Source organism: Babylonia areolata, chromosome 23 (assembly GCF_041734735.1).
Source record: "Babylonia areolata isolate BAREFJ2019XMU chromosome 23, ASM4173473v1, whole genome shotgun sequence".
Classification (NCBI taxonomy): domain Eukaryota; kingdom Metazoa; phylum Mollusca; class Gastropoda; order Neogastropoda; family Buccinidae; genus Babylonia; species Babylonia areolata.
Genome location: NC_134898.1, coordinates 25,807,549 through 25,830,207, shown reverse-complemented (window position 1 = coordinate 25,830,207; position 22,659 = coordinate 25,807,549). Strand labels below are relative to the sequence as shown.

The window sequence follows — 22,659 nt, the reverse complement described above, 5'->3', positions numbered from 1 at the left end:
TACGTTGTGTGCCCGCTGTGTGTTATGTGCCCGCTCTGTGTTAAGTCTCCATTCTCTACGTTGTGTGCCCGCTGTGTGTTATGTGCCCGCTGTGTTGTGTCTCCATTCTCTACGTTGTGTGCCCGCTGTGTGTTATGTGCCCGCTGTGTTGTGTCTCCATTCTCTACGTTGTGTGCCCGCTGTGTGTTATGTGCCCGCCCTGTTGTGTCTCCATTCTCTACGTTGTGTGCCCGCTGTGTGTTATGTGCCCGCTGTGTTGTGTCTCCATTCTCTACGTTATGTGCCCGCTGTGTGTTATGTGTCGCTGTGTTGTGTCTCCATTCTCTACGTTGTGTGCCCGCTGTGTGTAATGTGCCGCTGTGTTGTGTCTCCATTCTCTACGTTGTGTGCCCGCTGTGTTGTCTCCATTCTCTATGTTGTGTGCCCGCTCTGCTTTGTGTACCCGCTGTGTTTTGTCTCCATTCTCTACGTTGTGTGCCCGCTGTGTTTTGTCTCCATTCTCTACGTTGTGTGCCCGCTGTGTGTTATGTGCCCGCTGTGTTGTGTCTCCATTCTCTACGTTGTGTGCCCGCTGTGTGTTATGTGCCGCTGTGTTGTGTCTCCATTCTCTGCGTTGTGTGCCCGCTGTGTTGTGTCTCCATTCTCTGCGTTGTGTGCCCGCTGTGTTGTGTCTCCATTCTCTGCGTTGTGTGCCCGCTGTGTTGTGTCTCCATTCTCTGCGTTGTGTGCCCGCTGTGTTGTGTCTCCATTCTCTACGTTGTGTGCCCGCTGTGTTGTGTCTCCATTCTCTGCGTTGTGTACCCGCTCTGTGTTCTCATTATATATGTTACGTGTCTACGTTATGCGTCTGCTCAACGTTATGTGCCCGCTCTGCGTTATGTGCCCGCTCTACGTTGTGTGCCCGCTCATTGTTGTGTCTCCATTCTCTACGTTAGGTGCCCGCTCTACGTTGTGTGACTACTCTACAATATATGTCCGCTTATACATTATGTGCCCGCTCATTGTTATCTCCATTTTCAACGTTGTTTCCGCTCTACGTCATGTGCCCGTTGTACGTTATGTGCCCGCTCATTGTTTTTCTGTATTCTCTACGTTATGTGTCAGCTTTACGTTATGTGCCCGCTCTATGTTTTCTCTGTGCTCTACGTTATGTATCCGCTGTACGTTATGTGTCAGCTCTACGTTATGTGCCCGCTCATTGTTTTCACTATTAACTCGACGTTATGTGCCCGCTCTATGTTATGTGCGTTGTGCCCGGTGTCCGTCCGCTGTTCGTTGTGTTCCGCTCCATGTTGTGACACGAATGACGAGCGCCCAGTGTCAGCTCTGAGTGGGATCTACTACCCAGTTAGACAGCCTGTTGTGCAGACTTCATAAGGACTCCCGTGGTTTGTTGAGCGCTTAGCGTAGAGTTTGGTCTGAATCAATCAACGTGTCCGCGCTGTAACGTTAACGTCGAGTGTCTGCACTTCACTTTGTATTTCTCTTTTTGTCACAACAGATTTCTCTGTATGAATTTCGGGCTGTTCTCCCCAGGGAGAGCGTGTCGCTACACTACTGCGCCACCCTTTTGTTTTCTTTTTTGTTCGTTTTTTTTCCCCCCATTGCGTGCAGTTTTCTTTGTTTTTCCTATCCGAAGTGGATTTCTCTACAGAATTTTGCCAGGAACCACCCTTTTGTTGCTGTGGGTTCTTTTACGTGCGCGCGCAAAGTGCATGCTGCACACGGGACCTCGGTTTATCGTCCCATCCGAATGACTAACGCCCAGACCACCACTCAAGGCCTAGTGGAGGGGGAGAAAACATCGGCGGCTGAGCCGTAATTCGAACCAGTGCGCTCAGATTCTCTCGCTTCCTAGGCGGACACGTTACCTGTAGGCCATCGCTCCACATGACTGACGTGGTGTGCTTCCTAGGCGGACACGTTACCTGTAAGCCATCACTCCACATGACTGACGTGGTGTGTCCACTTTCAGAGGCCCTAAAGGGGATGGAGGCGGTGGCCGAACATATCAACGAGATGCAGAAGATCTACGAGGAGTACGGCTCCGTGTTCAACGAGCTGACGCGGACATTCCGAGACGTGCATCCCTCCAAACCGGTGAGTGGGAAAATCACCTTGGTGTCTGTGACGTATGTAGTTAATTGCCGGGGATGAAATCATTTTTCTTTTGTAGTAGTAGTAGTAGTAGTAGTTGTTGTTCTTGTCCTCCATAACTCCCAATAGGAGTGAAAGGGGGGTTGACTTTGAAACCTGGAACTTGATTTAATTTTGGGGAATTTGTTATGTGTGTTAGTGTTCATTGATAAGGGGGAATTGTCATGTCTGGTTTTCTGGTGATTTGACGCTGATCCAGGGGGTGGGCGGGTGGTGGTATGGGGTTGGGTGGGGGGTTGTGTGTCAAGTGTGGTGGCTTTTGGTGATTTGAGGCAAATAAGGGTGTAGCGGGTTTTTTGTGTATGTTTTTGTGGAGGGGTGGGGGGTGGGTGTTGTTGTTGTTTCTGTTTTCAAGTCCTCTTTACTTCAGATAGACTTTCTCTTCCCTCACTGGTGAACGTTTGTTGTGTGTGTGTGTGTGTGTGTGTGTGTATGCGTGTGTATGTGCGTGCGTGCACGTTTGCGTGTGCATGTGAATGCATGCGTCTATGTGTGCGTGTGTGTGTGTGCGTGCGTGCGTGTGTGTATGCTTACGTATGTGCGTGTGCATGCATGCACGCATGCGCGCGCGTATGTGTGTGCGTGTGCATACATGTGTGTATGCGTGTGCATGACTCTGTGTGTGTGCGTGTGCATACATGCGTGTATGTGTGTGCATGTCTCTGTGTGTGTGTGCATGTGTGTGTGTGTGCGTGTGCATACATGTGTGTATGTGTGTGCATGTCTGTGTGTGTGTGTGTGCACAGCCCATCGAGCTGTCGGTGGGGGACCTTCAGATGTACGGCACTGTGGAGTGGTGCAACATGACGGACTACCTGGGCAAAGTGAAGAAGACCACCGACTTCGAGAACATCGTCTTCGTCTTCAAGATGGGCGTCGTCTTCCTCTGCTGCGAGCGCCAGAAACGTCGCAAGTCCAAGGTGAGTGACTGAGTGACTGTCTCACTCACTGCATTGTTTTTGTCCGTGGCTATTGCGGTCTTTCACTTTGTCATAATTGTTCTCTTATTATTATACTCGGAGCCTGGGTAAGCGCGTTTGGGTTACGCCTGCTGCTGTTCAGGCATCTGCTTGACAGTTGTGGAGGCAGCGTATATGGATCTGTCCGAACACAGTGACGTCTACTTGAGAAAGGGAACTGAACTAATTACATTCTAATCTGTTTACCGATTTGTTAATTTTTTGGTTTACTTATTTTCTTTTCGTTTCATGTTAGTATTTTTACACAAAGCTTAGGATAGGCACTCCAAGCCTGACCAGTGTGATTGGGTGTGTGCGAAAGTCAGATCATCTTCTCCAAATTCTGTGTAAGAATTCCACTCTGGTAGGTGCACAAAAATAGATTGCATGCACTCAGGGCCTTACTAGGCGCTTCGGGTTTTGTTGCTGGTCAGCCATATCAGCCCAGCAGATGTGGCGAAGCGTGCATGGATTTATCCGAACGCAAAAACATCTCCTTGAAAAGCTGAAACCGAAGAAAATGAAGTGTGTCTTGGTCTCTGTGTGTGCGCGCGCGTGTATGTGTGTGTGTGTGTTACACAGACACAGTATCTTTAATTTGCTTTCAGTTTTACGTGGTTCGAGTGAGAAGTGTGTCAGTTGGGTTTTTGTGTTTTTATCAACATTCTTTCTTGTATTCCTTGACTGCTCATAAAAAGTGTTACAGCCTTGAAATGGTTCTGTTGGGCTTTTGGGCAGCATGATTTTATTCCGCTGTTTGTGTGTGTCTGTTTGTATGTATGAATATGCGTGTGTGTGTGTCTGTGTCTGTGTATGTATGAGTGTGTGTCTGTGTGAATGTGTGTGTGTGTGTGTGTGTGTGAATCCGAATCAGACTCAGAATCAATTTTAATGTCAGTTAAACCTGAGCAAGGTTCATAAGACACGCATGCAAAGTTAATGAAACCACGCACAAAAAAAGCAAAGCAAAATAGATAGATATTGAACAAGACATTGAATCACTCCTGCACGCTATGGCGTTTTTGACAGCAGTTATTGACAAATTTCCCAAACAGTCCCACAAGTTTGTCATCCAGTATTAGATGACTGGGTTTAATAATATTTGGAATGTAATTTTGAATTTTTTGTATGAATTCTATTCTAATTTCTTTGTCTATTTCGCAGTCATCTAAGAAATGAAATTCATCCTCTGTTGTTTGACATTGTAAACATAGCCTCCTTTCTTTTGGAATGTTGAAATATCGACCTTTTTCTATTGCTAAATCATGACAGCATATTCTTAATTTGCACAATGATTGTTTTTGATTATAATTAAGATATCCTTCAAGCAAATAAGGTTCGGTTTTGTATTCACGAGTAATTTTATTATAGAATAGTAGTTTAGATTTATTTTCAGATTTGTTTCTCTTCCAGAATAAAACATATCCATATTCTAGTTTATTCATTATAACGTTGCTAAGTCCATGAATATTGAATATTGACTGATTATTCCAAATGTGTCTTAAACCAAGATTCTGTAATATAATTTCAACGAAATTAATCCATGTTCGCTGTTTTGTTTCCTCTGTAAGCATGTCGTCATAAACAATTTTTATATACGAATTTTCTCGTGCCTGTGTTATGTGAAACCAAAATTTTATTATTTGACAAATTACGTTTAAACTTAAGGGGTATTTACCTATTTCACCAAGTATTGCTAAATTTGTGGCTTTTTTGTGGACTCCCAGTATTTGTTTAAAAAAGTTTAGATGAACATGCTCATGAGGAAGTTTGTGTGTATGTGTGTCTATGTATATGTGTGATGTGTGTGTGTGTCTGTGCGTGTGTGTCTGTGTGTGTGTCTATGTCTGTGTATGTATGAATGTCTGTGTGAATATGTGTGTGTATGTCTATGTGTGTGTGTGTATGTATATGTGCGTATGTATATGTGTGTTGTTTTTTTGTGTGTGTCTATGTGTATGTATGAGTGTGTGTCTGTGTGAATGTTTATGAATGTATGTGTGTGTGTGTGTGTGTGTGTGTGTCTATGAATATGCGTGTGTGTGTGTGTGTGTGTGTGTGTGTGTGTTTGAGTATGTGTTGTGTGTGTTCGTGTGACATGTGTGTGTGTCTATGTATCTGCGTGTGTATGATGTGTGTCTGTATGTGTGTGTGTGTGTGTGATATGTGTCTATCTATATGTGTGTGTGTGATGTGTGTGACAGTCGCTGTCCACCAAGGGGTCAGGCTCAGACAACCTGGACCTGCAGGAGAAGTTCCGGACCCTGGTGCCCACCCGGGAGGTGGCGGTGCGGGTAGGCAAGGTGGCCGACATTGACCGCCACTTCTGGTGGGACCTCATCCATACCAGGTCCGACCCGGACGGCCGGCCCGAACGGGTCTACCAGTTCTGTAACAGGTGCGTTCCCGTTCTGGCTTCAGAGGGTGTTTCTTTTTGATTGGTATATTTTAAAGTATTTTATTGTTTATGTTGTTCATTTTCAGGCCAGTGTTTCACATATGTACCTAAGCTATGCTCTCGGAAGCCTGAAGAGTCTGACCAGGTTTATGCCAAGCTTAGGTATTTATTTGCCCTTCGTGTTTGTTTGGGGTGGGGAGGGTGGGGGGGTTAACAGTTTTGTTTTTTGTTTTTTTAACAGAGGTGGTGTAGCGTATGTGGAACAGTCTGCACGCTTTGAAACATCCTTGGAAGTGAAATCTGAAGTTTGAGTTTAAAAGGAAATAAATGAATAAATAAAAGATGACATGTGTCCTCCCTGTGTTGCAGTACCTCGGAGGCCAAGTCGGACTTCATGAAGGTGATCCGGCAGACCATCCGAGAAAGTGTAAGGAGCTTGATTATTTAATCAATAATAATAATAATGATCATGATAACGGTAATAATAATTATCATCATCATCATCATCATCATAGTCAACATAACAATCATGGGTATTTATAATGGGCTCTACCCCCTCAACAACAACAACAACAATAATGATAATAATAATGATGATGTTGATGATGATGATGATAATACAAATAATAATAAAAGCATGAACAACAGCAACAATTATACTGATAACAATAATAATGATAGTAGTAGTCATAGTAATAATAGTAATAACAATAATGATGATGATGATGATGACAGTAATGATAGATAATAACAAGAGGAACAACAATAATAATAACAATAATAATAATAATAACATGAATATCTATTGTGCTCTCTACCTCCATAGCGCAGGGGCTGTCCGCGCTAATGATCAACATCAATATCGGGGAAGTAGTCGGAGAGGGGTGGGGGGGGGGGGGGAACAGTGACAGAAATTAACAACGCAGGACACTGTAAGCAAGACAAAAAGTGCACACACACGCACACGCACACACACACACACAGAGGCGCGCTCGCATGCATGCACACGCGCACACATACACACACACACACACAACACACACATACGCCACACACACACGCACGCACGCACACACACATACGCACGCACGTAGGCACACACACACACACACACGCATGCAGCACGCACGCACACACGCACACACACAAATACACAACACACAATACACAACACACACTATCCGCCAGCACACCACACCGCACGCCAGTACCAAAACATCTGTGCAAGCAGATTTGTACAGAAAGTGTGTTTTGAGGACAGATCGGAACTGAGATTTTGTTTCGGCATGTCGGTTATTTTCCTTCGTTAATCTATAGAAACTAGAAAGACAAACTACAGGTGATGATTGGGTTGGTTTTGTGTGTGTGTGTGTGTGTGTGTGTGTGTGTGTGTGTGTGTGTGTCTTTCCCTGGTCACATTTGTCATTTACTATCTGTGAAACGTTTGTTCAGACCACATTTTCATGAGGGCCCATGAATTAGAAAATCTATGTCCGTGCGTAAGATCGGGATTTTTTTGTTTTTGTTTTTTTTGTTTTTTGCATGCACGTGTGTATTTGTAGCTTTTTTTATGTTGTTGTTGTTGTCGTTGTCTTTGTGCCAGTGTGCTGCATGGCGTGTTGATCTGTTTGCAGACCCAATGACCTTGATGAGGTCAGCCAGCGGTCCACCAGAGGGCGCGTTGGCTGCCGACACCTTTCTTTCCTCCTCCTCCTCTACCTCCCGCGGCCTGTGGCCAAGGTGAGCTGGCTTTGGTTCCGTTCTCCTGGCCTCGTCCTCAAAGTCCTTCTCTTCTGCCTCCTCTTCCTCCTATTCCCCTTCCTCATCTGCCTTCTTCCTTTTCTTCCTCTTCCTCTCTTTCCTACTCCGGTTCCTTCTCTTCCTCCTATTCCTCTTTCTCTTTGTCTTCCTCTTTCCCTTCTTCCTCCTCCTCCTCTTCCTCCTATTCCTCTTCCTCCTCCTCCTCTTCCTCCTATTCCACTAACTCCTATTCCCTTCCCCCTCATCCTCTTCTTCCTCCTATTCCACTAACTCATATTCCTCTTCCTCCTCCTCCTCCTCTTCCTCCTATTTGTTTCCTTGTATTCCTCTTTTTTCAGTTCCTTTTCCCCCTGTTCTTCTTTCTCTCATGCCTCTTCCTCCTACTTTGTGAAGTTCACTGAAACCCACATCCCTGCTTGGTCGGAATCACATGCTTTCTTGACACAGTCAAAAACAATACTTTCCACAATAGGTTAATAAAGATGTAATTGGATACATTGATATTTACGTACGTGGTAAATGATTTCATCTGCTTTTTGTCTGTTGCGTTTCTTCCCCTTCTTTCTCTCTCTCTCTCTTACCTTTATTATTATTTTTTTTAATTTCCATTGTTGGCTTGGTGTAAAAAAGCAGTTTTTGCTTCTTCAATTTTGCATCATGAAATAAAATCTTATCTTGACTTGACTTTGGGCATTGTAAACAAGCTGATGTTAATTCGATTAGTCCAGTGATTCGCTTCAAGAACTGTCTTGTTTTTTTGGGTCTTGCAGAACTGACGGGTGTGGAAAGATGAGGGTGTGTGTTATGGGCTTGCCCGACAAATCGACTTCCGGCAACTCTGGGGGGAATCTGATGTGGACACTCACGATGTGACGTCACACCACCCTTGCGGGTCGAGGGTGGAAGCTGGAGGTGTTGTGAGAGTGCGGGGGGGGGGGGGGGGTGTGGGGGGGGGCTGTGGGGGGTGTACGCTCCAGACGTTACTTGTGATGGACGTTTCGCCATCCCCCCCCCCACGCCACCCGCCACCCCAACACCCTCCACCCCCCCAGTCTGCTGCCAGCCAACCTCCAGCTAAAGGGCATCGTTGATTTTTTTTTTCTTTCTGTGATCGTCTGACTTCACGCCTGTTCATTTCTTCTATGTTTTGGGGGTGTTGTTTTTTTCTTATCCTGTTTACTGCATACCAGATTGTGAGGGGGTTTTCTTTGTTGTTTTTTCGTGGGGGGGGGGGGTTCTTGTTTTTTTTTGGGGGGGGGTGTTTTTTGGGGTTTTTTTCAAGCAGGCAATCTGGTGTCAGTCTTGTAATAAAAAAAACAAACCCAAATGAACAGAAAAAAGCAAGAAAAAAAGCAGCACGTAAACAATTGGGAAAAAAAAGAAAGCAGCACGTAAATAATAGAAAGCAGCACGTGAACAGTAGAAAGCAGCACGTGAGCAGTGGAAAGCAGCATGTGAGCAATGGAAAGCAGCACGTGAACAGTGGAAAGCAGCACGTGAGCAATGGAAAGCAGCACGTGAACAGCGGAAAGCAGCACGTGATCAGTGGAAAGCAGCGTGTGAACTGTGTGAATCATGCCGATGGTGTTGGGACTGTGATGTATGATGGTACCAGTGAAACTTGCATTGCTTCCTGTGCTGTGTCACATGACAGTGGTTCTGAGCTGTTTTTATACAGGAGTGAAGACAGTTGTAAAGAAGAAGAAAAAAGACAGTAACAGTGTGTTTTCTGTGTGTGCTGTTCTAAAAGGAAATGCTGCATATCCACTTACGACTGGGACTGTACAAGTATGTCTTCGTCAAGAGACAAAGACTTCCACGTGTCGACAGTGTGTCTGGGTTGGATAAAAAAAAAAAAATGATGACAAAAGACTTTGTTAATTTAATCGTAACACTATCACTTGTGGAGAATCATATGCCTGTGTTCATGCTGTAATATGATATAACTGACACCTCGGACAATGTACTGCTTTCATCCTCATCCTCCCCCTCCCCCTCCCCCTCTTTTGTGCAGAGGGACAGGGAAGAGTGACAAGGTGAACCTTTGCATCATTCATTGTTTGGCAGAACGTGATCACCGAGTGACAAGGTGAACCTTTGCATCATTCATTGTTTGACAGAACGTGATCACCGAGTGACAAGGTGAACCTTTGCATCATTCATTGTTTGACAGAACGTGATCACCGAGTGACAAGGTGAACCTTTGCATCAGTCATTGTTTGACAGAACGTGATCACCGAGTGACAAGGTGAACCTTTGCATCATTCATTGTTTGACAGAACGTGATCACCGAGTGACAAGGTGAACCTTTGCATCAGTCATTGTTTGACAGAACGTGATCACCGAGTGACAAGGTGAACCTTTGCATCATTCATTGTTTGGCAGAACGTGATCACCGAGTGACAAGGTGAACCTTTGCATCAGTCATTGTTTGGCAGAACGTGATCACCGAGTGACAAGGTGAACCTTTGCATCATTCATTGTTTGACAGAACGTGATCACCGAGTGACAAGGTGAACCTTTGCATCATTCATTGTTTGACAGAACGTGATCACCGAGTGACAAGGTGAACCTTTGCATCATTCATTGTTTGACAGAACGTGATCACCGAGTGACAAGGTGAACCTTTGCATCATTCATTGTTTGACAGAACGTGATCACCGAGTGAAAGCGGCAACAGGGAATGAGAGAAGAGAACATGGATAACACAACTGTGAGGGGTGGGGGTGGAGGTTGGGGTGTAAGATTCACCGGGGAGGGCTCTGAATCGTCATTTCCTGTACATCATATTCGCCGTCATCATCATCATCATCACCATCATCATCATCACCATCACCATCATCATCATCAACACCATCATCATCATCACCATCATCATCATCATCATCACCACCATCATCACCATCACCATCATCATCATCACCACCATCATCATCATCATGCCATGGGACCTGGACAAGAACGGACCCGGACGTTCCCAGTCACAGCACGCGGGTGGCGCCAGCGGTGACGTCACCCGTGCCTGGTTTTCTCTTTTCCATAGATGTCATTTTTTTTTTTTTTTTTTTTTTTTTTACGAGACACGCATTCTTTGGAACGGGTACAGTTAATTCACGTCCATGGTGGCGCCAATGTAATTGTTCACAACGAGCCAACTGGTTGGAAGAAAAAAAAATCACATAATATATGTCTCCATGATTCTCCCCCCTTACCCCTCACATCCGCTTCCATCCCCTCCCCTCCACCCTCTTCACTGGAATATATACCTACCACATGGGTTTGTTTGGGTGGTGTTTTTCTATTTTCAGGAAGTTGTTACCGATTTCGTCTTTTGAGTTTGATTCTTCTTATGATCGCGATGCTATGTTAGAAAATGTTGCGCTTAATTATTTCTGGCATTATTTCCAAAGGTGAGGTTTAGGGACAAGGACTGTTTGGAATTGATTGTGTTCTGAAAGGGAGATTATTCCAGAAGTAATCCTGGTTTGTTGAGTCACCCAGAAATGAAAAAAATCTGGAACCACAGAAGACTTGGTGAGAATGAGCGCCGTTTTGGGTCACAGTGACCCAGAATGCAGGTACGGCAGGACGTGTTAAAGAATTGAAATGCTGTTGCGTGTAGATTTTAGAGACACCTCCCAACCCCGTCCCCTCTGTATTCGCAGCAAGTTTTGTGTTCTGGCACGAGAGACGTTTTGTGTTCAGGAATGAGCCAGAGTAGGGGGATGGGGGAGGGGAAATGAGAGAGGATGCTTTGAGCCTTGTTTCACTGTCGTGCGCTCGTACAAACGCGCGTGCACACGCACACACAAACACACACACAAACATAAATTCGCTGCAAAATATTTTTTATCTGAGCGCCTATCCATCAGTATTGCCCTGCCCTGCCCTGCTCTGCCCTGCCCGTTGTTGATATTTCTTTATCCACTATTTCAGACTACTGTACCCTCCATTCCCACAAGGTGCCCTACCACCACCACCCCATAGCATCTCCTTTCTGGATGCAGTCTTCTCTCTGTACGTGTCGTATACTGGCCCTTCTACGATTTTATAACTGCATCTAACACCCCCCCGCCTCCCCACCCACCCACCCCTCCCTCGCATTGTTTTGGAGTCGTGAAAGAAAAGCAAAATCTCTTGCACAGTAATATTTTTTTCTGGATCTTTTTAACGCTGCTGCTCGGTTTTTTTGTGGTTTTTTTAGTGCTTTGGCTCAGTCACTGAGAAAACGCTTGATGTCAGACAGTTGTTCGTACAGTTAACTTCTCCTTTCTTCTCCTCCCTAGCCTTCAGTGTGTAGACCTACTCTGCTTCCTTTGGCCGTCTGTGTTTTGTGATGAGGTAGCTGTCCAGCATTAACGCCGTTTACCGGAAATGACCCATTTCAGCGTCCTGAATTCTTGGACTTATTTAAACGAAAACGTCCGTGTGTTCTGCAGTGGAGGCATATGAGGAATGACATATTACGTGTAATCGACCCTTCTGATCAAGAACTAGGCATAATATGACGCGAAATGAACATGAACCGACAGCTGTTGGTTGCCTTAAAGTCTTAACTCCCGAGAGCAAGGTTTCGGTTGCGCATGCGCACTAGAGCCTATCCATAAAAGGGAAAGGGGCGGAGTTTATCTATAAAAAGCGCGAGCACGTGTCCGGTAGAAATGTAAACATGCGGGAGGTGAAAGCAAAACAAAGACCGACTCACTGTTAGCGGAGAAAGATATCCGTGTACTCCTGCCACACCTGCTCCCAAAACCGAAACTGCTTCCTCTCCAGCACTCTCACTTCAGACTGGCGCCGGGGGTTACGAGCGTCAATCACAGTTTTTGTGGAGGTCACTCGCCGGCTGTTTATGTGATCATTCCAGTCCAAGAAAGGTTAGTAGATCGTCATATTTCTCTCCGTTTGCATGTTTTACAAACAATGTGGTCGTTTACGGTCGCCAACGTCGAGGGGCTGTCTGCATGCTTTCCAATTCTCACCGGACAGTACCACGTGCTGGTGCTATTTTTATCTGACAGACACGTCTAGCGCAAACACAAACGGCTCTAGCTCCGCCCCTTTTCTCTGCATTCAAATTTTGTATTACGTGTAGCTGACACATTTTGTACTTTCCAAAGTCAATTCAGGTCTAGATTGGAAGCTGCTAGGCAAATCTCGCTCTCTGCCATAAATGAAGCCAAACCGTAGCTTTATTAGGCTTTTATTTTGAATAAACCTTCACCGACGTCACAGTGTCAGACTCTGGTGAGAAACTGGCTTGATTCAAATCGCCCGCCATTTATAGTCCGGTTCAGGCTTTAAGCCGCCATGTTTTTTTGTTTACCTTTCCATGGTTTGCGGGGCCAAAAACGGAAAGAGCAGGATGGTAGCACGTTAATTTAGTGACTGAATCCGTACTAAAATTGAGTACATGGGTTACAATACCCTCTAATCGTAATATCGTTTCATCTGTGTACGAACATTGCCGGTAAAATAGGTCCCTGAGTTTCACCTTCACCTGTCCCATAACCCAGTGCAGGGTCGTCGGGGCACTACAGATGATTTCCAGACCAGTTCTCTCCATCGGTTCCTGTCTCTCGCAGCTCTCTGTGAATCTGGGAAATTCAGGTCTGTCCATTCTATGATGTTGTCCTGCCACATTTTCTTTTGCCTCCCTCTCTTCCTACTGCCTGGTACAGTGCCCTGCAGAATGGTCCTTGCGAGTTCATCGGAACTTTGTGACGTGTCCGTACCATGTGACCGTGTCTCTGAATTTAGGACGCTAAAATAGGACTTCACCACATTATTTATTTTGTCCCCCTTCCCTCCACCCCCACCCCACCCCCAACCTCTTTATGGAAATCTTGCCTGAAAACACGCACCCAGTAACACTGCCAATCATCCATCCCCGTCTCTCCTGTCAGATTTTGTCGAGCTCTGATCACAGTTTAGTTGCTATGGTGACAGACCCCACACAGCAGCCATTGTTACGACGTCACTTCCCCCTTGGTGTTGTGACGTCAGTGTTTTGAATGTTACGACATATCCCGTTCCACACCCTTCCCTCCCACTGATCCGACTTGGTTATGATGCCAAAGACGATATCGATTAAATAATATCAAGACACCAGTTGGGAGTCGTGTGTCATTTGTTTGCGCGCGTTGTGTTACCTCTCTAACCCTCTTTCTGCCTTACATGATGTGCCACCTGAACACACATACACGTGTGAGTCTGTGTGTTCGTGTTTGTGCGTACGTGCGCGCGCGTGTGCGTGTGGGGGGGGGGAGGAGGTTGGAGTGTGAGAGGGGATGATGGGTGACATGTTTTGAACTACAGTTGAATACACCAATAATGTCAATACATTCAAGAATACTGGTGTTGTGAATATTTTTCTTCAAGTGTTGGCAATGATGGCGCAAGGTTGGCTACACTGATTCAACGAGAAAGAACGGTTTCATGGAGAGACAAAAAAATGTGGATGCACAGGCTTCAAAAGGAAAACATAATCATGCTATACCATCAGTGGATCATTCATCGTCGGATGTGACGGACAATCATGTCATGCGTTTAACACACAAAACGAATGCACATGCACACATGCTGGCGCAAACCAACACTGGGTACACAACCAAATACACACGCACCGATGCAAATGCGTCTCTCCCCCCACCCACCCCTAATCCCCCCCCTACACACATACACACACACGCGCGCGCGCGCGTGCGCGCGCGCGCGCCCTAGCACATAAAACAACAAGCAAAAACAAACACAAAAAAAAAACAATCCAGAAAAAAAAAAACAAGAAAAGCATGCAATCGGCGCACACCTAAGCAGGAACTGAAAGCAACAAAAAGGTTTTATCCTTGGCACAATTCTGTTGAAAAATGAACGCACACAGACGCAAACACAACACACACACACACACTCACACAACACACGAACGCACGCACGCACGTACCCCCCTCACCCCCCACCACACACACACGGTGTATACACACACACACACACACACATTCAGCTGTCACACCCCAGTAAAGATAAGTTTAACGTCCAGTGTCAAAGCCCTTTGGGTCAAGTTGTTCTGTGCTTGGGTCTTGACGTTGTCCTCTGGTCAGCTGAGGCACTGGAAAAACCGTGCCTGAAAAAAAACCTGAAAGACAGCTGCCTGAGATGAACAGACTATAAAGAAAGAGAGGCAAGGCCTTCAAGACTCACTTGTGATACACTTTAAAAAGAAAAATCTAATCGTTAAAATGTGTTCTGTATTTGTTATTATAAAGCTTCGCGTTAAAAAAAAAAAAAAAAAAAAGTCCTAACCAGATTCCAATTAAGTCCCCTAGCATTAATTACAGAGTAATTTCCTTTTTATACCCCCTCTGTACCAAAACGTTTGCAAAATAAATAAAACTTCCATGCTTAGCAAAAGAAGTTCCTGTTTGAACAAAAAATGATAATAATGACTGCTCTTGTTGTTGGGTCAGAATATCAGATCAAAGTGCCAAGTTTAGAGAATACAAAAAATATAAATATAACAGTAAATGCAGTTTGCATATGATTAGGCTTCATTTTTTATTTTTTTGTGCCCATCCCAGAGGTGCAATATTGTTTTAAACAAGATGACTGGAAAGAACTGAATTTTGGTCAACTGACAAAGTATTTGCAGAGAAAATGTCAATGTTAAAGTTTACCACGGACACACAGACACACGGACACACACACACACACACACACACACACAGACAACCGAACACCGGGTTAAAAGATAGACTCACTTTGTTTACACAAGTGAGTCAATAAACGAATGTTGAAACGAGCTGCCCGTGCAACACGCTGTGAGAGTCACAGGTTTGTGAACTCACACAAGCTCAGAGACCAGTTTGACAGCGGAGGAGGACGACCATAGTTATAAACAGGGAAACGCACTCCAGAGTAGAATTCTCAACATTCTGAATGGAGAGAAGAAAAAAAAAAGAGATGAAAACTTGTGTGAACTTCTCATTGTTCAGCCTCGTCATTTCCAGTGTGAACTGTTCATTTTGTGAACGACGAGTGGAAACTCTTCAGAGTGTACGAGCAGTGTTGTTAGTCACTGAGAACAGCAAGGAGTTGAGTGTTTGTTTCCAAAACGTGGTGGAACTGGGATATCATATATGCAAGATATAACTCCCAGCGACTGTTTTACCACACACTGTGTGTTCATAGCCCGTTATGTGGGTGGGAAGAATGTATACCTACACGCCACCAATACCAGGACTGTGTTCGAAATTTCCGTCAGTGAAGAGAAGTGTTGAGAACATTATTAGGGGGTGTACATGCTGATGTGGATTTTTCAGTTCGCAACGAATCTTTGCCCACAGAAGTAAGGTAAGGTGGTTTTTGTACGTCTCGCGCCCCCTCTCTGTGTGAGTGTGTGTGTGTGTGTGTAGTTCGACCAATGTCAATATAAACGTCTGAAGCGTCTCTTTCTCTGCCTCTCTCTCTGTAGTTAAGCCAATGTTAATTTATATATAACGTCTGAAGCGTCTCTCTCTCTGTCTCTCTGTAGTTAGGCCAATGTCATTTTTAAAAAAGACGTCTGGATTCTGTGTGTGTGTGTGTGTGTGTGTGTGTGTGTGTGTAGTAAGGCCAATGTCAATTTTAAAAAAGACGTCTGAAGCCTCTCTCTCTCTCTCTCTCTCTGTAGTAAGGCCAATGGCAATTTTAAAAAGACGTCTGAAGCCTCTCCCTCTCCCCCCCCCCCCCCCCTCCCCCTCCAATCCCGAAGCTCTCACTAGTAATAGATCGGCCAAAGTTTTACATCAAGCAGCTGTTTCTTTGACCGAATCCCACTTTCGTGTTGATAGCCTCCCTTCCCTGCCTATTCCTTGTCTTCAGTTTCTTCAGTTTTAGAGTTATGCATGCGTGTGAATGACTGGTGTGAAAGCGCTTAGATTTGTCTCTGCACAAGATTCAGCGCTACATAAATAGCATTATTATTATTATTATCGTGTTTTGAACCCTACCTTCCTGTATTGTGGGCCGTTTGTCATCCAGTGCTGTGGGAGGTCTCAGAAAATGAAGAGCATGTTTATGATTGGTTGGATGTGTCGTGTCGGTCTGTATGTGCGTGTGTGCGGGCGCGTTCGCACGTGCGTGTGCCTGTGCACTTTTCAGCAGTAGAGGCGCTTTACGACACGCCTCAGCTCAGTTCAGTGTGCCCAGCTGGTTACCTGTAGTATCTGGATATTGGAATCGACCCTCGGACCATGGGATCCGTTATGGGATCTCGTGGAGGTCTCTGGAGTTGACCTTTAGGCGTCACCTGGCCTGTAGCTTAAATATGACGTCATATGACGGCTGTGAAAGAACCTGACAGCAAGATTGACAATATCTGATCTTGACCTTTACTATTTTGAAAAACATTCTGAGGTGTGTGTCAGTTACTTTGATGGTGTAGCAGTCATATATTTCCACAGTCACAACACACACCATTTGTGTCAGCTCTGAGCCGTGACGATCTCTATGCCCTGACGAAAGTGGTAGATGTGGGCTTATGGTCAGCCTAACTGTCGCATGTGCCGTAACAAGAGCCTCTGTCGTTTATGAGACAACAGAACACCTGTCGGTTCGATGACATCTGACCATCTGAGCAACCAGGCTGAATGGAGAGCTGTGGATTGGAGATCCTGGCTGTTATCTGATCGACTCGGTGTATATGTTCTGGCTGTTATCTGATCGACTCGGTGTATATGTTCTGGCTGTTATCTGATCGACTTGGTGTATATGTTCTGGCTGTTATCTGATCGACTCGGTGTATATGTTCTGGCTGTTATCTGATCGACTTGGTGTATATGTTCTGGCTGTTATCTGATCGACTCGGTGTATATGTTCTGGCTGTTATCTGATAGACTCGGTGTATATGTTCTGGCTGTTATCTGATACTCGGTGTATATGTTTGTTGGGCTTTTTTTCTTTTCTTTTTTTTTTTTCTTTTTTTTTTTTTTTTTAACTTTGCCTAAAGTTCCGTTTGAACCCATTGTCTTCACAGTTAATCTTTACACACACACACACACACACACACATACATACACACACACACACACACACACATATATATATATATATATATATATATATATATATATATTATATGTGTGTGTGTGTGTGTGACATTTTTTCGGTCCTCGACATACGTTTTATCCCCTCACCTGACTGTTATTCTTTTTATTCTAAAAACAATTACAGGCCCAGATTTCCCTTCAACCACCTCTCCTGACCGTTATCCTTTGTTTGTTTGTTGGGGGGTCAGGGGGGGGGGGGTTGGATACAAATGAAGTCGATGCGATGCCTTTCTTCTAAGTATTTTTTCTTTCTTTTTAGTTTGAGAAAATACACTTTCTCGTCTACACATTGTCGTTGCTATTCTTTTGTCGTGATTGTGTTATTGATGTAGAGAAGTTTGGGATATTTTTGTCTATTGACCACATTTCTTGCTCCAAAATATCCACATGCTGAGTCATTGCACTATGATGAACCACAGAATGAACTCCATCCAGTTTGTCCCACAGGTTCATTTTATTTTTATTCGTCAACAAGAATAATGAGAATCTATGGATATTCGAAACAAAGCTCTTAAAAGACTGCTTCCACACAGTCATAACACACACCAGGTGTGTCAGCTCTGAGCCGTGACGATCTCTATGCCCTGACGAAGCCTGTAGGTGTGGGGCTTGTGGTCAGCCTAACTGTCACGCACGCCGTAACAGAGCCTCTGTCAGTTCCAACACAGCACCTGCCGGTTCGGTGATATCTGACCCTCTAAGCTACCATGCTGAAAGTGAACAGCTATGGATTAGAGATCTTGGCTGTTATCTGTCAGACTCGTTGTATATGTCTGTTGGACAGTTTTTACGGGCCAAGAGTTCCGCTTGAACCCCACCCCCTATCGCCAACCCCCAATTTCTCTGTAACCCTTGATAAACTTTTGGACATTTTTCAGGTCTCGATCTTCCTTGTATCCTTTTTTCCTGACACCATCACCTGTTACCCTGTGTATTTTTGAGAAAAAAGCTTGGATACAGATGATTTCAGTATCATGACCTTTTTTTTTTCTTTGAAAGAATACAAATATTCTCGTCCTCACCCTTTTGCTTATGTCATTATTGTCTAACAGGTGTTAAACTGTTTGGAGGATTTTTTTCCCGAAAATCATTTATTGATTTCCATTAGTCCGCCCATCTTGACTGTTACACTTTATATATTTTTGAAAAGCTTTACAGGCCTATAGTTACCATTAAACACTTTCCTGGATACTGCGATTCTTATCCTTTCGAAAAATTGGACCCATTAGAATTCCATGCCATTTCTTGTTTCTCTCGCTCTCTTTTTGAAAAAAATACACACCTTTTGTCATTATTGTCAAATACGTATATTTATCATTTGTTAGGGATGTCTGAGTATCTTAACTTCATATAAATCTCTACCTGGCGTCACTTCACAAAGCCATTTCTTCGCTTCGGGTGTGGCTTCCTGAAAACAAATATACCACATGTGTTTAAATGAAGCGGTAGTTGTTCTCTGTGTGTGTGTATATATATATATATATATATATATAGAGAGAGAGAGAGAGAGAGAGAGAGAGAGAGATATCCGATTTATAATGTGGTTGATGTTCTAACTTTTCAAATGACTGGAATCGGTCAGAACCTGGACTATCATTTATCTTTCTTACAAGGTGTAGCATGTCATGTTTGAGGTCAAGTTTAAATATTACCGGAATCAGTATTATTTTCCTTGTGGCTAATTTGCAGTTTCCCCCTGCAATAATTTGAAATAATGTTTTGCAGACACATAACCCGACACATACTGAAGCATATTATATTGTTCGGTGAGGGCATGTGTGGAAGACAGGGGGGCAGGGGAGGGGGTGGGGGGGGGGGGGTATTTGGTTGGTTAGTCATATGTGTGCTATTTGTGTATGTTGGTTGGTCGGTCATGTGTGCATACATGCGCACGTGGTCTACACTTTATGTGAGTTTTTTTTTTCATCACTTACCCACGTGCATACAAGTAGTTGGTTCCCTCTAAATTACATACCAACTCTTGGACATACGCAACTCGATTCACAAAGTAACTCAACCTCAAATTCTGTCATGGATGCCATCACATTGTCTTTCTATCTTCTAGGAAATATTTGCATGCAAATAATTACCGAGCATACTGCACCATCAAATTAATTCACACACACGCCACCAAAGAATTTAAGAAAATAATAAATCTACAGGCCAGGTGATGCCTGATGGTTATTCAACCTCCCGATACCTCCTTGAGATCCAATAAGATCCTGAGGTCTGAGGGTCGATTCCACCTTCCTAATACCACTGTTATCACAGTAGGGTAAATATGTCGATACGGGCAAAATGTAGAATATGGTGTTATTGACCGAAACCGACCAATACTGAAAGAATGGCGATAGGTGAAGACATAGACCCTTCATGTCTCCTCAGGAATATACACCTCAGGCCCAGAAGCACTCATCAAAAATGCGACACAACACATACGTTAGCTGTTCACTGCTCGTTCATTTTTTGATTTATCTGTCATATTTCTGGCCTGTCTGTTCCTTATACCTTTGACTTATGATGTGACATTAAATCAGCTGATGATCGTTTGTTGTTTTTTGTTTGTTTTTCAGGTGAAATATCGGTTGTTTCGGAACGTAAACAAACATTGCAGAAAATAAGGCCACAATAATATACTACTGCACAAAGTAGTTGTTTTCTTCAGTATGCATTTAACTTGAGAATGAGTATTCTTTTCCTGTAGTTACTCTCAGTAAACAACATTTGAATAATCGTCCATGAAACAGTGTATATCACAGACTGGGTTTGTAAACTTCAGAACTTTAGTTCTTGGAAGGCGACACAAACTGATACCAGGAACAATTAAAGGGAAGAAACAATATTTTGACATCTCTTCCTTGGGCTGAACCTTTTAACGATGTTATTTCCCTTCTTGTTTTGACGTGTTTGTTTCGACTTGGACATTTCGTGGACAGGTTTTCGACATGGCCGAAACACCCGTGTGGGGCAATCAATGGGGAAGGCATATCCCGATATTGCTACGTGTCAACAGCGCTACATTTCGTTATCACTACGTTCAGTAGCACTACGTGTCGATAGCACTTACCTTCTGTTTTAAGTTTCATCGCGTCATTAGAGCTGCGTGTCAGTGGCGTGTCGATAGCACATTTTTTCTTTCTTTTTGATTATTTTTTGCAGCCGAATGTAGTTTATCGCTACGAGGCAGTAGCGCTACGTGTCGACAGCTCTACGCGTAAATAGGTTGTTGTTGTTTGTTTGCTTGCTTGTTTTTTGTTTGTTTGTTGTTGTTGGTTTTTTTGGTTTTTTGGGTTTTTTTGTTTGGTTGTTTTGTTTTGTTTTGTTTTTGTTTTTTTTGTTTGTTTGTTTTTTTGGGGGGGGGTTGTTACTTGCAGACATATTTGATTACGCTCCACTGGCACAGCATATTGATGTACAGCTATCGAACAGCCTTTACTTCGTGCCTGTCTGTATCCCTCCCTCCAGCGATCAACACTGAATGTGTGTGTGTGTGTGTGTGTGTGTGTGTGTGTGTGTGTGTGTGTGTGTGTGTGAGTGTTTGTGCATGCTTTTGCATTTATTTGAGTATAATTGTACAGGTATGTGCAAATGGGTATTTACAACAGTAATTGTGCAGTGTGCCTGCGTCAGTGTATCTGTGCCTCTATTGTCCAATAACTGTACTAGTGTCAATGTGCGAACGTGTGTGTGTGTGTACGTGCTCGCGCGTGTATGGTGGGGGAGGGTGTGCATGCGCGCAGTTACATATATAATACTGTAATAATTTCATTATTTGTTACTGATACTGGAATATTCCAAGAATACCTATCTGTTACCATGAATCTGTTTAGTCAGTCAGGCTCTTTCTCTCTCCACCTCTCTCTTTGTCTCTCATTTACATTTGAAAATTTTTTCAGATGTGATTGTATATATCTTTCATACATATATGTGCGTACATTTGTATATTTTTCACTTGTTTATTGTTCAAGCTGTGTGTGTTTGTGTGTGTGTGTTTTGTTTTGTTTTCTATTATTATATCCATAATTTATCTGGCTACTTTGAATCCATATTTTCCTTTTTGCCTCGAGGTCAGGATTTGAACAAGCATATGTACCTATTCCTTTTCCATCATTAATTCTCTCTCTCTCTCTCTCTCTCTCTCTCTCTCTCTCTCTCTGAGACATGATTGGGCTCCATTTACTGACTTTGCGTCGAAGGCGTGTCTTCAGTTTAACGTCTTTCCACTTGAAGTGATATTAGGCGAAGGCGTGTGTGTGTGTGTGTGTGTGAGGTTAGTTCGGAGAGGGGGGGGGGGGGGGGGGGGGCGTGGGATTGGTTTTAAGTTATGTCTTTGTGTCATGCGCTGCGATGCTTTAGTGTGTTTCAGTTCATTTACTTACTTTGCATGGACGGGCTTGCGCGTGTGTATGAGAGACAGAGAGAGAGAGATGAAATAAAATCATGCATTCGACCACAGTAGATGTTGTCGGTATGCTGACCTGATCCTTGCCGTTGATAGATCGATACAGATAAGAAAATGCTACATGATCAGAAGCGGAGAATCAAGAATTCAGTCACGCACGGATAGACAGCAAACTGACAAGAGTTGTCTCCAGTCACGTAGCGCTATAGACTCGTGTCGCTATTGAACGTAGTGATTATGGTACGGAGTGCTATTGACACGTGTCGCTATTGAACGTAGTGATTATGGTACGGAGTGCTATTGTCACGGAGTTCTATTGACACGTGTCGCTATTGAACGTAGTGATTATGGTACGGAGTGCTATTGAACGTAGTGATAATGGTACAGAGCGCTATTGACACGTGTCGGTATTGAACGTAGTGATTGTGGTACAGAGCGCTATAGATACGTGTCGCTATTGAACGTAGTGATTGTGGTACGGAGCGCTGTTGTCACGGAGTGCTATAGACATGTCGCTATTGAACGTAGTGATTATGGTAGGGAGCGTTGTTGTCACGGAGTTCTATTGACACGTGTCGCTATTGAACGTAGTGATAATGGTAGGGAGTGCTATTGTCACGTGTCGCTATTGAACGTAGTGATTATGGTAGGGAGCGCTGTTGTCACGGAGTCCTATTGACACGTGTCGCTATTGAACGTAGTGATAATGGTACGGAGTGCTATTGACACGTGTCGCTATTGAACGTAGTGATTATGGTACGGAGTGCTATTGACACGTGTCGCTATTGAACGTAGTGATAATGGTACAGAGCGCTATTGACACGTGTCGCTATTGAACGTAGTGATTGTGGTACAGAGCGCTATTGACACATGTCGCTATTGAACGTAGTGATAATGGTA

At 44.0% G+C, this 22,659-nt stretch overlaps 1 protein-coding gene and 1 long non-coding RNA gene across 3 annotated transcripts in view; both read left to right on the top strand.

Moving 5' to 3' along the window:
• The window catches only part of LOC143297901 (protein still life, isoform SIF type 1-like), a 355,426-nt gene extending 346,992 nt beyond the window's left edge, over positions 1–8,434 (top strand). For both annotated transcript variants that reach the window (XM_076610448.1, XM_076610447.1), the window contains exons 23-28: positions 1,976–2,100; positions 2,904–3,077; positions 5,321–5,514; positions 5,884–5,941; positions 7,149–7,254; positions 8,046–8,434. In XM_076610448.1, the coding sequence (XP_076466563.1) occupies positions 1,976–2,100; positions 2,904–3,077; positions 5,321–5,514; positions 5,884–5,941; positions 7,149–7,157 (560 nt within the window). In that variant the 3' untranslated portion in view covers positions 7,158–7,254; positions 8,046–8,434. The remainder of the gene's footprint in view (positions 1–1,975; positions 2,101–2,903; positions 3,078–5,320; positions 5,515–5,883; positions 5,942–7,148; positions 7,255–8,045) is intronic.
• A 110-nt stretch (positions 8,435–8,544) lies between these two features.
• LOC143297903 (uncharacterized) lies at positions 8,545–13,386 on the top strand. The gene is made up of 2 exons (XR_013057325.1): positions 8,545–11,824; positions 12,581–13,386. It is a non-coding gene; the product is annotated as an uncharacterized LOC143297903 (long non-coding RNA).
• The last annotated feature ends 9,273 nt before the right edge of the window (positions 13,387–22,659 follow it).